Below are 17234 nucleotides of genomic sequence, written 5' to 3' on the forward strand. Positions count from 1 at the left end.
ATATTTAAGAGTTTTTAGAAAATATCTCTATAGACTGACAAGTTATTAGCCTAAAATACATCTTGAAATTATTGCTTCCTACAGGTTTTGCCTTGGTTGTCACATCAAAAAAAAAACAAACCAAAAAAAAACCCCAAAAAACCAGAGCAATTTTAAAACTCTCTTTTACTTCCAGAATCTAGAATCTAGTAAAGAATCACTGTGTTATGCTTTATCATGGGCTGATACAGCACAGACTGACTCTAGAAATTTTGTAGCACACAGGTCTATTTTACTATAATTCTTCAGAAACACTCTAAGGATCTGGACTTGATAAAACTCTTAAAATTCTTCAAGCCAAGCATTAGGACAGACTGGTAGGCATGTCAAGAGAAAGTAGTCATGTTGCCTTTCAAAACAATTTCTTGAAGATAAAAGAAATACAAACTTACATTTTTTGTAATTATTTCAACAAACTGACGCTTCACTTTCATAGAAATTTCACCTATGGCTTTATTTTGGTTGCCTCCAAAAATGAGAACATGGTGTCTGAGAGTAGCAACGAAAAAGAGTGGATTGTCAAGACTGAGATAAAGTGCCTCTAGAAATCTTGAGAGAGATGTAAAATTCCAGAGGACTGTCTGTTAAGGAAGGTTTCCCTCCTTTTATACACACATTCATATGTCTAGGACTTGGAATTGTACTCTCATAATTTTGTCAAGACATAAAGAGCAAGTGCAGAGGTTCTACAGCATCCAGAATCAAAAGCCCTGCAGGTGCTCAAGCAGACCCATATTCATAAAGAGAAAAGGAGATTATTTCTAACATAAATTTAAGGTGATTGGAAGTTAATCTTTCATAATGCTGGAGAAAACAAAGAATAATTCAAAACTTGATGAAATATTAGTATTTCCTCCAAAAATAAAGTTGTATAAAACTAAAAAACAACTTGAGGCCTTTTGTCACCATAGCTTCCCTAAAATGAGGATGAAATCGATAAAGTTGAAAAACAGTAAGAAAAATGAGAATTAGAAAGTTTCCAGAAAACTATTTCAGTACTGCAGGGAAAAACGGTAATTTGCAAACAATTTAACTGATCAGAGGAGAGAAACTGCAGATTTCATGGTATACCATTCTGCATTAGGGATGGATGACATATGAGAATCATCTAAGAGAATATTTCTGGACAGAATTATCCTCAGCACTTACAATACAAAGACCCATGGGAATCTGGCATAAGCAAATGATCATGGAAAAACTGGAACCAATCAAAGAATGCCAGTTAACAGTGCTCTAAAGATCAACACGGCAAGGATTATTGTAATATAGAATAGGATGATTATGGTGAATGTGAAAAAGCCTAAACATCACATCTGACATGTCGGTGTTTAATTAAACATGTCCCTCTTTTATGCCAAAATCCAAGTTTTGGCAGGCCACTATTGTGAACGGTCTCTTGGACCAAGTCTAAGCAGTTTTTTTTTAGTAATTAATTTGTAAAATACATTTGAACAATTAAAACTGAGTGTAGAGTTGAATGGCTTACCACAGTCCACACAAAGATGCATTCAATTAAATGTTTTCATATTTTAAGAGCTGAAAAACGATGGAATTATTTTCTGATCAGAGAAGGGTTTCACTATTACCCATAAGATAGTTTCAGTGGCCTTTCAAATGTAGTGGAAAAAAAAAGCTCTTAGTAAAAGCAGCTGCTGTTTTCACTGTGGTTTTCTGAAGCAATTGCTTCCAGTTGAGAGAAATCCCTCATTATGTCTGCACAACTGTAACCTAAAGTCCAACTCCTAAAGTAAAATAAAAGTTCCATAATCGCCTGTATAAGTTTACAAAAATATTATTTCTTGGAAAACCAAGAAGACTCCTCAGCAAATCACGTTTTCTTTGGCTCAAATTAATTGGCTGATTTTGCTGGGCTACTTAATAACAATACTTGCACTGCTCTGTTTTCACAGTAAGCAGAAAAGCCTGGAGACCTCCCTCCATTTTGAAAACTGAATCATAGAATATTCTTGACAATTTAGTCTCATTTTGAGCCTTGCTGAAAAATCCCTACTATATAGTAACAGTTGCTGAGAAAGGCAGAATTGCATGCAAAAAAATATTGGGTTAAGGAGTGTATGAAGGGAAAAAAAAAAAAAGGAAAAAAATTCCCCCTATGGCTCTCAAATATCCTTCTCTGTTTGCTTACTTTACCTGCTGCCTCCCCTGTAGGTCCATAACAGCTCAAGGACAGCTGGATTCCATTTTCCAAGGTGGCTGAAAAAGATCCAAACCTGCTCACAGATTTATTTCGATTTTTCAATTCTCCTTAAAAAAAAAAAAAAAAAAAAAAAAAATTAAAGATAGCAATACATACCAGAACCATCTGACCTGCAAACCAGTGGCTGGTGTGAAAAGTGGGACCTCAGTGAGGATGACTAACCTAAATAGATTAAAGAGTACAGGGAAAACCAACATTCCATTCATAGGGCCCTGTATAATAGTCAGTTTTGTGCAATACACATGTGGTTTCTTAGCCAGAAATAGCATTCTAATTAGCTAGGTGTGTAAAACCAGGTTTAATAGCAACAACTAGTGTAAAATCTTATGGAATTTAAGTAGCAAAAGAACCTAGTTCTGGAGTTATGGATTCTTGTTTCTTGGCTGACAAGAATGTTGAACTGCCCATTTCTACTGCATGTGGCCTATGCACTAATAAAAATCACTTTCCCTCACATGTTGTCATAGGGACAGGAGCTGAACTTCAATTATCCCTGAGGGTCCCTTCCAACTCAGGATATTCTATGATATTCTATGTGTGTACTTTGAGGAGAAAGTAAAAGAAAGGAGAAAAAGTTGAGAAATTAGATCCGAAGACAAATCTAGGATTTGTAAAAGTGGATCAGGAGTCAAATTTACATAGAGGTGCAGATCAAGATGTTATGTGATGAGTATGTCATGGTGAAAACCACATGAACTAGGCAAGAGACACCTCCCAGGCACTGGGTCCTATCTTGCCTCTACTTCAGCTGCTACTACCTTAAAGAACTGTTCTGTTCATAAGAGAAAAACTTGGGATTTCCCATACGGGAAACAGCTTTTTAAAATGGTGAAGAGTAGCAGAGAAGACTACAATAGAAGGTTAACGTAGGCTGAGCTATCTCCCAAACTTAACATGGGACACATTCTAAGACCTTGTCTGCTCCTATTTCTTGTCTGTCATTGCAGCTTATTGCTGCATACCACCTGCAGGATGCTGTTTTGGAATTTTTACACATTTACCATTGTACCATCCAGCCACTGTCAAGTATCAGAGTGGATTAATTCTTGTCTTCCCTACTGCCTTTCTTTCTGCTCCTGTTTACATGGGAGGAAAGTCTTGCACTTGTGTACAGTGAATATAACATCTCTGGTACACACTGAAAATTGCCAGCACTGTCTAGCAGACCCCAGAATGATACAGGACAGCTGTCAGAAGTGAAGACAAGAAAAATCTTGTCTGTAAAAGGGAAAGAAATTTTGTATTAAAGCAACCTTTAATTACATTGCTGGTAAGCCAAGGGGAGAAGCAAGAGCAGGATGCTTTCTAACATTGATGAAGAAGAAAAGAGCTAATATGTTGAAGTTATCCTTTCTCATTACTCTTCAGTTTGGTGACAGCAATTTCATAAGGTTTTTGGCAAACTTACAAATTATTACAAACTGGCTTCCTTCTTGGAAATGCTCTCACCTGGGTTCAGAAAGGATTTGTATTCAATGCTTTCTGAGTATTAACAGGTTGCCAACCAACAGTAGAAGTTGTTGGATTGAAGAAAGACCTGTTTTCAAAGCAAAGGTCTTGAGGAGGCAATAATGCTATGAACATCTGACCTGCAAAAGGAGGTCCACATCAAAAGGGGAAATCTTCCCTTTCAAGGGTAGATATTTACTTTGGTCACAATGGACAGTATTCAGTTTTCATCTTCTCAGGCTTTCTCGGGCCACTTTAAGATCCCAATGAGCCATCCACTAAAGAAGAAAACTACGTTCTTAAGAAATGGAAAAGAGACTGGTTTACACATGTTGACCTGCACTGTGCTTCTACATCTTGCTAAGACCTCTTTATACAGCGGTTAAGTCAGCCAACTGGATTTTTGCTTTGTTTTATGGAACACCAACTTTTCTTATTCTCTGCTATTAGTTACAATATATTTTCTGTTGTTAAGTTTTGCATCCAGTTATTAAATATGTCAAACTATTAATTCTTTATATCAGTGATATCCACTGACCTGATCTAATTTGCTGTTCTTCATTAATTTCTTGCTCTTCAGCTTCTTTGAAGTTTTCCTTGGGGTCTGTGACATGAATGAAGAAATTGTGGTTGTCTTTCATCACTTTCACCTTTATAAAAGTTTCTGTAAAGCAATGGAATACTATTATTGCTTCCATCAGGCTTCAGAACTTATTTGCACCCAAGTAAGTGGTGCATCTGCAACTTTAAAGCACTCAAAAAAAAAATTTTTTTCATAACTGGACAGAATCATGTAGTAAAAAAACAAGGCAACAAAATTAAGGTTATCTGAGTTTAGACTAAATATTTTAAAACTCCCTGATAATTAAATCTGAGAGTCTGCAGAAAAATCTGTTACTTAAATAAATTGCATTTGACTGGAAAAATAATTTGAACATTCTGGAAATATTATGCATCAGTTGCATTGAACAAATAAATATGAACTGTTTTTTCTGCATTTCTAATTTTCTGGTACTTCATTTATCTATCAACTGTTATCTTATTACAGGTAACTGTAAAGATTAGTAGTGGTAGAGCCTAATATGGAATTTCTTTAAATTTTTACTGCTGAGACATGAAAAAGCATTTATGGATTAAGAAATAATTCCATCAGTTAGCACTGAGTCAAAGCAAATCATAAAGAAATAAACAATCACTTTTTACAAACACTGTCTTCTCTACTTGAATCTGTCCTCCATCGGATGGGAAAAGATATTGATTGGTTCCTGATACTTGAATGATATCCTCCCCCATATTGTAGCCATGAAACTAGAAAAAACAAGTTAAAATTATCTGTAAATAAGAAAGGTGGAATCCATTAAAGAGGTAAATGAAGGAGAGATCATCAGGATCACACTGTACTGCTCAACACATTTTGCTTAGCTATTTAACTAATATAATAAAACCTTGAACAAATATCTAGCATGCTTTGTTATATTTGGATATAGTCATATCCAAATAATTTCCCAGTTATTCACTGAAGTAACTCGTTACACGTGAAAACCATCCTGGAAACAGAAGAGTTGCAAGTAGACTGGTGGATTAACACACAGTGTGAGAGAAAGGAAAGTTCTGATCAAGTACAAAGAGACAAAGTATAATGCCATGGGATCACATAGAGGACAGGTAAAGATTCAGCTTTCTACTCACTAGGTTTTAGAATTCAGATACTGTAAATCTAATTGGATTGCTATTGTGGCCTTCCAGAGTGCAAAATGGCAAAAATTATGTGACTGCATTCAAATAAGTTCAGACTAAAATGTCATCTATTTCTGAGTTTGAAGTCTGTACTTAAGCAATTTAGACTGAATTGATGTATGCAAGTTTTGGATATAAGACAGACTCTGCAAATACAAAGTGGTGTAAACTGTTGAAAATCTGTTTGAACAAAACCAGTGAAGAGCTCCATCTGTTACTGCAACAAGCAGAGAAAGGAGAGCTGCTGTCTCCATTGAACTGTCTAGACAGGAGTTCTTGGGATTGCTAGGGACATGAAGCACAATTACAGTTTAGATTTGATGCACATTAATCTCCAAGGGTGAGCTGAGCTCTAAATTTCCTGTTGTGTATATGCCAAAGGAGTTACTTTTCGAAATACAGGAAAAAGACGTATTTCAGATTAGAGCATTTCAAGAACATGAATTTTGAAAGAGGAAATGTAAGAAACAGTGATTTCCAGTGTGAACAGTCAAAATTTCAGCTAGGTCTAGTAGTTCCTTCTGTGGAAGGTGGGGCAAGTTCTTATGTTCCCCATTCCTATCCTCTCTGACAAAAACTTCAACATGATCAACTCATGTTTGTGTTCATGTCATATTCCAGTAAAAAAAAAAAAATCTGGTATAGGATAATCTTGAACATCAAGAACTGGTTTTCAAAACTTTTAGAAAAGGATCTGCTGCTGAAACAATGGAGGTAACAAGACCCAGTTAGGCTTAATTTGCCCTGAACTCAAATTTCACAATAGATAATAGCTCTGCTGTAATCTTGACTCTATATATAGTTAGCAATTTTCTAATGTGGTATAATAATACAACTCCTTACCTTATAAAGTTTCTCAGAACATGGTTCTGAAATGCTATGATCCTCCTCAAGTTCAGGGGCTTTTGCTAACTCATTTTGAGACTTCTCTTCAGAAGGTTTCCTGTTTGATTCTCTACGTTCTTTATTGTTTCTATCCTGTTCTTTCTTTTTACTTCTCAATTTTTCTTCATTTTCTTGTTCTTCTTCCATTTCATTATTTTGTTCCTCTCGTAATTGGTCCTGCTCCATCTTCCAAGCCTATATTCAATATTAGGAATGAAACAGACTGTGTTGATCTTGGTACTACAAGATATTTCATGTGTGCATTCTGAAAAGAGTAGAAGCAAACAAAACCAAAGGAATCAAAATTCCAAGCCAAGACACATTTCCAAATGTGTCAAAAGTCTTACAATATTATGCACCAAATTTTGGACAGAATTACTGATTCATTCAATCTGCAACAGCAGCCATTGTTGGCCACAGGAGATGAATCAGGTCTTACACAATCTCATATCTTACACAATCAATCATGAGAGAATGATTTTGTTGAATACTTTTCCACAATATTTACCACCAAACCACAACGCATCACTGGTATTAGTTCATTTCCCAAATGCAAGTGTGAGATAAAATTATTCTATTTTTTTACAGAAAGAGGAATGAGGTGTCAATGCCAAAATTATCAGCTTCCATCAGGAAGACATTGGAGATTTTCTGGAGTATTTTGGAATTTTTAGCACTTTAAACATATGAAAGCAGAAGCATTTCTGAGGAAGAATTGGCAAGCACTGAGAGTTACGACTCAGGTGTGAGCCTCGATTGACCTGTGACAACCTAATTTCCTGTTAACCTGAATTTCATATCAGGACTTGAATTGCATAGCATTACACACTGTGAGGAAGTTGAGACATAATATGTCTCTGAGGAGTCAAAAAAAAGCAAGGGAATGCAGTATCAATAAAACTAGGTTTGTGCAGATTAATGGATAGTACCAATACCAAGACCTAAACAACTGTGTGCTTAATCCCTACCTCAGCCAGAAATTTACTGTGCAAACCTGGGCAAATCAATTAACCTGTAATGAACGGTCATGGACTAAATCTATAAAATGAGATTCTCTGACATATGGAACTCTAAGGTACCATATTTACATTCCCTAATTTCAATGAGCTGTAGACAGTAAAAATACAGTTAGGTACACAAGTACTTTCATGAATCTGGATCTTACCTTTTAATACCTTTAAAATCAGAAAACTTCAGTAAATAGCAGGATATTATCCATAACTTTCTAGTTGCTATTACTACTACTTCCTAGTATTGCAACTATAAATTACTTTGCAATGCCTAGTCTAACTCCAAATAGTCTTCCATTAAGAAAACAATGTAACATGACTCACAATCAATAAGGAATAAATTACAGAAAACAGCATATACGTAAAATAACACACAGCAGAAAAACTAACAGTACTCAGTCAAGTGTATGTAAACAACTAAGTCTTACCTTCCTAAGAAAGCACTGCTATCTAGTCAATTTCAGAAACATATATATTATTTTGCCTCACCTTTAGAGAATCTTCTCTGATAATGATACTTTCTTCATTCTTGGACTGGGACTCTGTTACATTCTCAGGTCCAGACATGTCACCTTTGAAAAGTGAAAGGGATAATAAGGTTACAAATACAGGAAAACAGAATAATTTTTTAAAAGGGGGGGGAGGGGGAAAAGATGTGCAAGTAAATAAAAATGCATATATAAAAATATGGGAAGCATAACTGCACATTAAAAAAAACACCCTAAAGTATTTAGAAATAAAACAGAAAGTCTATTTAGGTTAGAAGAAACTTGATTCTCATAACTGGGGACCAAATACACTAAATAATATATCAACAACATGTGTAAAGACTGAGTCTCTGCTTCTTGCTATTGAAGGCTTTGTTCTGGCAGTAAGTTTGTTTTTAACTGAGCCAGAACAAGCTCAATACCAGAGTCATAGACATGGCAACATTTCAGGACAAAAAACCCCAAATAAATGCTATCTGAACCTTCAAACCTTCACTAAAGAAACACTCACCACATCCCTCATTTACTCTAATGGCTTAATAGCTATGACTTAAGAAAAGAGTATCTTCTGTAAGTGTAGTTTTACACTATGTTTGGATACTCCATATTTACCTTATAGAAAAGATAGTTTAAAGTACACTATCAGAAGCTTCTAGTTAAATTACTTTGTATGGTAAAGTAGAAATTGCAGTGTCAGTGAAATTGAAGACACCTAAGGACACCATTGCCCACCCGCATGTTCCAGAGAGAGGTGTTTATGTCCTTTCAGCAAGTGAACTACTCTATGAATCATAACTGTCATGAAGCACCACATGGGCAAGATTCAATCTAGCTCCTGTGACAGCTAGATATGTGCAAATTATGATTTAGCAGTCATAACTGTACTTTTAGTTTCCAGACTATAATCAGAGGTGTTAACTGGTTTGAGGAGTAATGTTTCTGTTTTTGTAAATGCTAACTGCCTGTCCTGGGAGGTTTCAAAGGGCTTTCTCAACAAAGATAGGAAAGCAAAGGTTAAACATAAACAAATCATTGTTAATGCCATTTAGATACACAATTAGACAATTTTGACAGAAGTTTTTTTTGTCAATAGGGGTTTTCAGATTCTGCTACCTGCTGAACAGTTATTACATGAACTGCTTACAATTTTCACTACTCAAAATGTTGCTTGCAATTCAAGTTTGCTCTGCAGTCTTGTCAGTTCAAGGTACCAGTTTTAGCTTCTAGCCCACAGCTTCTGAATTCCAGCTTTTATCCTGCCCTTTAAAAATTAATTTTCATGGATGGTGTTGTCAGCTTTAACTACTCCTCACCTCCTCATATATCATCTGAAGAGATTCATTTTTGCATGTAATCTTTAATCTTATAAGCACAGCTATTAAAAATGTAAATTGATACTAAAGGTGTCAGTTTTCAGAACAGAGAAAGATGCAGAATATATAAGTATATACATTTAATTAATCCCAAAACATATTTATGCCAACATAGATGTCAAAACAGGGTCATTCTATGAAAAAAACATGCAACACTGCTCTGAACAAATTTGTGTCTCAGCACTTAGAGTGAAAAATTAATTTCCTAGAATACACTAAAAAGATACCCAGTTTTGGCTTTCTTAGTAAAGCCAGATTTTTTGACAGCACTGGCAGTTAGTCCAAGAGGGCCTTCTGCTGTGCCTTTTTCCAATTTAAAAGACTCTATTTCCTTACCCATCTTCTCTTTTTGGTATTTATCTTCTTCCTCTTTCACCCAGTCTTCAATTGAGTTGGCCACCAGTTCAAGATAGTTCCTGAAAAGCAGAATATCCCTCTATTTAACACAATACAGTTTTCACTAATATGATTTCAGGTCAGACAAGATCACTTGGATTGTCAATTTCTTCTACAAGTGTTATTCTATAATCTTTGAGACAATACTCATATTTGACATAATTTCTCTCAGTTTTTACAGGAACTGATACTTATGTTTGGTTGGTATTTGCTTAGTACATGCTATACTTGGAATTTTGGTTATCCTTTCTGCAAAGAAATATAAGAAACTTGTCTGCCAAAGAACACCTCCTCCTAAACAAAAATCCAGGAAATCAGAAAACCTAAAGGCATTCAGTTCTAGAAGGTTCAGACTCATCCTTATCCTCACTGTTTCACCACTGAACAACTTATTTTCTTAGTTACTCTTGATTGATGTCGATTTTTAGAATATGCTTAATTTGTTTGTTCAGAATCGGAAGTGTTATAGTATGTAATACAAGTTCTTTTTTATTGGTGTGACAAGAAAGCTGTTTGGAAATTGTCATTCAAATCCAGATAAGAGAATCAGTGCACCATAACCTGCCATGAATTAAGAATACTCAAAAGTAACAATTAAATTGAAGTGAGAACTGAATGACAAACTGATCCAGCGTTTGATGCTGGCATCTGGAGTTTCATTGTCTCATCCTCCAAAGGTGCCTGAAATGACTGCTAAAGTAGCTCACTGTAAACAAATGCTTTCAAGAAAGGAGGAAGCCTGGGAATCTTATATGCAACTCCTGTTCAACTCCTCATTTGGAATTTTCTCACAGTTCTTGAAAGTAAAATTCTTCATGTGTGAAAATTTGAAAGGAGCTTTTGAAGAAGGCATCAGATTCAGTGCTGAGTTTTCATGACATTTTGTATTTGCAAGTTCAATACGATTCAATTGTATTCAAAAACTCTGTGTTGGGTAGAGGCTTTTGGGTATGAACATGTGGACAATACAATCAACTCTTGACCTCATGTAAGTTTTAAAGTTCTTATTGCAGCTGTTATGTCCAAGAGAATTAATATGTAGGTCACATACACAGGCTGGAATACACAGTTCAGGTACAGCTTCAAGATATACAAGTCTCTCCCAGCTTCTGCAATGTAGGTGGAATCTGCTTGGGAAACTTGCATGGAGAAATGGTTGATCACATATATACTCAGTAGGGAGAAGGCTATTCTGTTCATTCCTCTGTTCTTCTTTTCTGAGGAAAAATGTGCAACCTATAAAAACCTATGGTGTTGAAAACAAAAGGCAAAACTAGTCTGGAACATAGAATTGCCAGTACTGGAATAACTTGAAGATGAATATATGTTATAAATAAAAAGAGACTATTTGTGTGGAAAATATTTAGGCCAATGAAACAGTCATTCAAAATCTAAAATACACATTCTATTAATATGTATTCTGATGTCACTCCTGCCAATGTGTGACTCAGAAGCATTTCTCAGAAAGATTATTCTTTTTCCAGTAACATGTGTAATGCATTTACTATGAAACTATAAACAAATGTCATCAAGATTAACTTTGAGCAAAATAATGATTTTGATAATGCCTGAATTCATTTGGCTTCCTGATAGAATGGCCACTTACTCTAGCCAGAATGAAAATGTTTTATATACACACTTCTCATTGCAGGTACATGTGTCCATGCCTTTGGATTCCCTTAATCAGAGGCATCCATTACATTCACATGCAGCCTCCTACTGCCTACTCTTTAAACAGTATAATTTCTGAATTTTTGGATGCTCTACATGAACTACAGGACCTGATATCCATAAAGAAAAAGGAAGGCAACTGGAATCTCCAGGGGCAAAAGCTGCTGCAATGTCAGAAATTTCATTTCCTCTTTGCATGAGAATTTGCTATAACAGGACTCATTGTAATCAAAATGAAATTATTCTATGATTCTGTAAGCGACTGATTAGCAGGTAACAGATTTATATTCCAGAGAGCAGCTATGAAATAATCATACAAAGACTGTCTGTAATCTATAAGCTGTCACAATAAAGAAGTAACAAATGAACACAGACAGAGAACTCTTATCAGAGAGATTGTCAAGCACTGCATCTATTGTGCATTTGCAACTTTTTTTGTGATGAAAGTGTGATTCTTAAAGCTATGCCAAAAATTAGAATGAGAGCAATTTTAATAAAATAAAAATCAACAAATTGTTACCAAACTCATTAGCAGTCAGTTATTTCATACAAAGGTAAAACCAAGCAATACTACTTTTAATTAATAAGTAGAGTATGTGTCCATTTCTGGTTACTCAGCATGAACTGGAAGCTAATGCAGGCAATAGCTTGAAGCATTCCAGGTATTTAAGAATGTCTTCCACAGAAGTCTTAAGTTTGTTGGAAACATGCACTAGCTAATATTTATGATACTTTATCTTGAAATCTTAAATGATCTTTAGCAATAAGGCTGAGTAAGGTCTGAAAATGTGCTGATTATTTTGCAGAGTATAGGCAGGTATCAATGCCACAAGAGAACCAAAGGAGGACCTACAGCTCTTCAAAAACTCTAAGCAACATATATAGCAGGGGTGTTGAATATGTCTAGGAAACAAGCAAAACCAAATGATCCTGTTAGTGTTCGTGCCATTTTCTGCAGGGACTCCTTGCTGCTTTGAAACAGAACCCTGTGAAATGTCACTGGACAAAGAAGGCATGCACGAAGCAGAAGTTATCTTTAATGTCTAAGCCTTGTTTCTGGGGGATGTGGAAGAGTAAAAAGTAGAAGGCACACAGTTATTTCATCCTCAGCTGACTTATAAGGCAGATAAAATTCATAATTTCTCCTTTGGATGCAAAATCAGTAGTTTTTCTTTTGCAGGTATCAAGAGCCTTTCCTGTCTCTCAGCTGTCTTGATTTATTTTAATAAATGCCCTTCCAAGGTGGCCAGGCAATCTGTGGTTTTACAACGCCAGAGATGAACAGTAGTTGTTTCAGGGAAAAATGCTTCCTGAGGAAGTCTGATACTTCCCTCTGCTTCTGCAGCACCAATATGCTGTTTGGATAAGGTGCTACTCAGCATATTCAAACACCAGGTGACATGTTGGATGTTCTGGGCTGTGTGAGCTGCTCTCTGGTGTTTGTTCCAAAAGTGTATGGATCTCCTATGGGTCCCATGTCATATGTCTCAACTCTGCCCAGAAAACTCAAGTGTATGAGGCAGCTGAACTGGCACCAACTGTTTACGTTTAGGAAACTTGAATTAGGCATTTAAAGTTCAGTGTCACAAAGAAGTGTAAGAATGGCTGGCAGAGTAAAGAACTCTGGGTGCCAACAGACTGCTGCATAACAGCCCTTGAGACCACTGTGCTTGGATCTGTCTGAATGCAAGACCCAGCTGTACTTGAACATACCATCTTTCACTTATCTTTTGGGGAAGATTTTAGTTGCTATATAAATGCAAAACCACTGACCAGACATTTAGCAGATCTGCCCAACAAAACACAAAACAGCCAGAATTTTCTTCAAGGAACTTTGAATTTCTGCTGGCGAATATCTTCTGGCTGAGGCCTTACTCACTGCTAATCACAACAGCTTGTTTTCATGGCAAATAATTTAAGTCCAAATGCCTGGAAAGCTGAGATGGACCTACACAGAGTTCCTTGACTGAGAGCACAGATACAAAATACAATACAAAATACAGCTTAGGAAGGCACATTTTCCCTATTTAGTACTGAAACCTGTTGAAATATATATAGGTGTCAACAAAATTTTATTATAAAATTTCCCATAATCTGATAAATGAGGCACTGCACTTAGAAAAGGATACCTGCAGACAAATGTGAGGGAGGTATTTTTATACTGGATAATTTGTTTGAAATTTTATTTGATAAATCTTTTAATCCACTGAGCACCAGAGTGGCATAGTTAAAGATACCTCAGCTGTCTTTCCATGGGATTTTAACAGCTTTATATATCAGTACCTGGACAGTTATTCTATTTTCAGCCAATTATTTGGAATAGTTGTTGCATCTATGTGATTCTTTATATTACTGCTTCAGTGCAAAAATATGTTCTAAAATAAATAGGTCCACTAACAAAAGAGCTAATAGTGGACATATCAACCAATTCCACATCTCTAACTGGTGAACAGATATTGATAAGTAATTAAGAAGAATGTGTTACTTTGAAAAAAAAAAATCTAATATTAACAAAGGGATTTGAACTTTTCTCAAAAAACCCCACAATTCCCACTAAATCATTCAATTTATGCATATATGGTTGAAAAACCTAATAAACATATACTTAGACAGAATCATTTTTTAACATTCTTCACCTGAAATGTCCCAGTGCAATTTTCTTGATGTGCCATTCCTAATATGATTTTGTATGGATGTGTACATTACTTACATTTTTATATCTGGTGATAAGCAGCTACAAGTCTGCATTGTTCTCACTCAGGAAAGTTCAAAAGAATTCTTTTGATACAGCACTGCTTTTGAGCTGCATTACTTTCTTTCATAAATGTGTCATATAGCCATACATTAATTTCAGAACTTTGCCCTAAACTCATGGAGGGTCTAGTCAAAAATTACTGAATGAGTCAGGGAAGATAAAATCCATTACCTGAATCCAACATTAGAGTGCAGAGCAATATTCCAAGTCTCTTGGCACAGACGATGCTGATTCATAGGATTGTGAAAAACCATTAGTAAAGAGTTATCTTGGGTATGATAAAAGGAATCAATGCATCTATATTGTTGGGACGCAGTATGAAGAACCTGAAAAGGAAAGAAATAAAGGTACATCCTCCCTGCAGATGTAGCATATGTGCAGAGGCTACATAGCACAGCTTTGAGCAACAGGGGCTCCAGAACACTCTCCTACAAGATATACTCAAAGCATTTGGATTCCAGCAAATTGTTCATGTAGGTGAAAATTGAAACTGCATTGCTATTCATATTGAGAAGAAACACCAGCTATGTTCCACCTTCTGACTGACCATGAATGAAAAACTTCAGCTACATAAAATCCAAATAAATTAAAACATTTAACAAATACTTAAGTTTACAAATAAAATACTTAAATAAATAGCGAATAAAATCAGAATTATCATATACCTGATAAAAAGAAAATTAATTTACTTTTTAAATCTCAGTTGAGTTTACTTGGTATTCAATTTACTATAGCATGACCTACACATCCCTGAGATTTGCTGTGATCTACATTATTTCACTCTGCTCTGCACTGCCACATAATTTTCAATATTTATATTGCCTGCAGGTTGAAACTTATTTTAAGGTCACAGAGAGAAGAAAGTCTTCTTTTAAACTATTATTTTTCAGAACTATGCAACTTAACATTCTAGTAAGATCTATTCTATGATCTCCCAGGAACAGAGGTGAGGCTGATTAAGCTGGTAGATCCCAGGATCCTCCCTTCTACCCTTTTTAAAGGTGCAAAATGTTTCTTTATCAGTCATCTGGGACTTCACCTGACTGCCATGACTTTTCTCTCAAAAGGATATTTTTGGTTGCAATAAAATGCTATTTTTTATTACTTTTATTTTCCATCAGTGTCTTTTTACTAGATTCACTAATTATTGATAGTTGAAGTAGTATGTTATTTATGTTGCATATGAAGGGATTCCCCACGCATTGAAATGCATGACCAGACTTAAAAAAGCACCACTAAGGTGGTGCTGCAAAAGTCCAGGCAGCACTTCCTTCACCTAAGTATAGCATGTGTCAGCCTATGGAGCTCAAGGCAGCACAGGAACTAAAAATCCACTCCTCCCAATAGGATGTCTCTCAATCCAAGCCAACTACACTTGAACATATCTTCAAGATTTGTTATTCCGTCTTTCTGCAAGATAAGTTTCAGTGTTTTGCTTGCAAGACTTCTATAAATGAAGCTTTTAGCCCTTAAAGGGTGAAGTACTGTAACAAGCAAATTTTCTATTTACCCATAAAACATGCACAGCATAGGCATTTTCAAAGTATGTTTTCACATCCACTGCACTGAGCCCCGAAATTGCCACAGAGGCAAAAAAAAATAAGGGCAAGGTGTTTTGTCTCCAGCATACTTTCAGCTAAGAGACTTGCTGGCAAATAGGACAGCTCCAGTTTGGCCAAACCAGGAAATAAAAACCCATTACAAGCTAAATTTAACATGATGAACTGAAAAGTAGCTAAAGCACAATGAGTTTTGGTAAAAAGGAAAGATAAAACTGAATCAGTTATCGAGCAGAAAAATACCCTGAACTTCTCTACTACTTTATATAGCTTTCTGAGGGAGGACTGTATATATGAGATCGTCAGCTCACAGGTACCTGACAAAGAACATGTGGTTGAAAATGCTCTTCCAAACTCCAGTCTGTCAAGCAACGCTTCTGTGTCTTTTTTATTTCTTCTAAACTTGGTACTAAGCCATAATTTTCCAGACTCACCTCAAAATAAAACAAATCAAAATAATGAATATCAACATTTCAGTGTCAATATTAAAATGACTATAATCTTGTTGGATTAATAGACAGAACCCCATATTGCATAACAGTTAACTGCATAATGATGCATATGTGCAGACCATATGGCACTGTTTAATAAAAAATACAATTACTCCCAAGCAGGTTTGACTTAGGACTTTTTATGGCAAAATAATCTAAATACTTTTATTATTAGCTTATATGTTTTTGAGTTCTGTAAGCAATTATGAGTATTCAAACATGTCCTGTGAGGTAATTTTAAAATTGCTATGTTTATTATGGGATGCATGGCAGAAAGGTGATTCGGAAGATGCCAAACTACACAGTATACTAGTGTGACACAGTTTGACAACTTCTTTTTAAACTTTCATGGTTGTATTTGATCCCTAGTATTCAGCAAAAGCGGCACAGAATTATCATTAATAGCTTCATCAAAATCCATCACCTAGGAATTCAAATAAAGTGATATCACAGTGCTTAAAAGTTGTGTTAGTATTAGCCAAACATCACAAAATTAACATTTGCATGCAGCATTGCAAAGGAATCCCCAGTAACACAGCCTGGCATTGAGCAGTATCTTCTGCTGCCTCACGTAAAGCCTAATTGACTTCATTTCTCACACTTACCATATCAGAATAAAGAAGATCCAATTCTATGTTCAAAAGAGGACCAACCACACCATCTCCTTCATCTTCGTCACTTGTTTCTGTATACCCTGGAAATTGAAAGCAGAATGTAAAGAATTGTTCCAGAAATTTCAGCCTACTAAGGTTGGAGCAATGCAGTTTCCTTAGCCTCCTTTGACTGACATCAAGTTGAAGCTTCCTTTTTCCACACTTGTCCTATAAATACATGATCAGCTCTGCTATGCTTCTTTACTAAGAGAGCACTTTGAAATCCAGTAACAACAAGTGCCAGATAATGAAATAAAATTCAAAGAAAAAGAAAAAAAGAGGATTTTAAAAAACACACTTAAATCATCCTTTTTATCTGACCCATACTGACCCACTAAAAATACTCTCAGAAGTATCCTCCAGATTCATAAACAAAAAAATCTTTCTTCACACTTTAAAAAGCAGCCTTTTGCACAGATGACATTAAAATAGAAGGGAAGACCAACTGTATTTTTACACATTTATGATAAATGCAAATTTTTAAGGTTGAATTAATTTGGTTTATACAGA

General features: G+C 35.5%; 1 protein-coding gene across 1 annotated transcript in view; it reads right to left on the reverse strand.

Annotated features, from left to right (window-relative positions):
* SPAG17 (sperm associated antigen 17) overlaps positions 1-17234 on the reverse strand; it is an 86172-nt gene that overhangs the window by 25240 nt on the left and 43698 nt on the right. Inside the window, exons 15-23 of the mRNA XM_079316382.1 lie at positions 16725-16765; positions 15898-16014; positions 14193-14347; positions 9536-9615; positions 7828-7910; positions 6287-6523; positions 4903-5014; positions 4245-4370; positions 2191-2304 (exon numbers count right to left, since the gene is read on the reverse strand). Of these exons, the coding sequence (XP_079172508.1) occupies positions 2191-2304; positions 4245-4370; positions 4903-5014; positions 6287-6523; positions 7828-7910; positions 9536-9615; positions 14193-14347; positions 15898-16014; positions 16725-16765 (1065 nt within the window). The remainder of the gene's footprint in view (positions 1-2190; positions 2305-4244; positions 4371-4902; positions 5015-6286; positions 6524-7827; positions 7911-9535; positions 9616-14192; positions 14348-15897; positions 16015-16724; positions 16766-17234) is intronic.

This window comes from Erithacus rubecula, assembly GCF_903797595.1.
Source record: "Erithacus rubecula genome assembly, chromosome: 1".
NCBI classification, from domain to species: Eukaryota; Metazoa; Chordata; class Aves; order Passeriformes; family Muscicapidae; genus Erithacus; species Erithacus rubecula.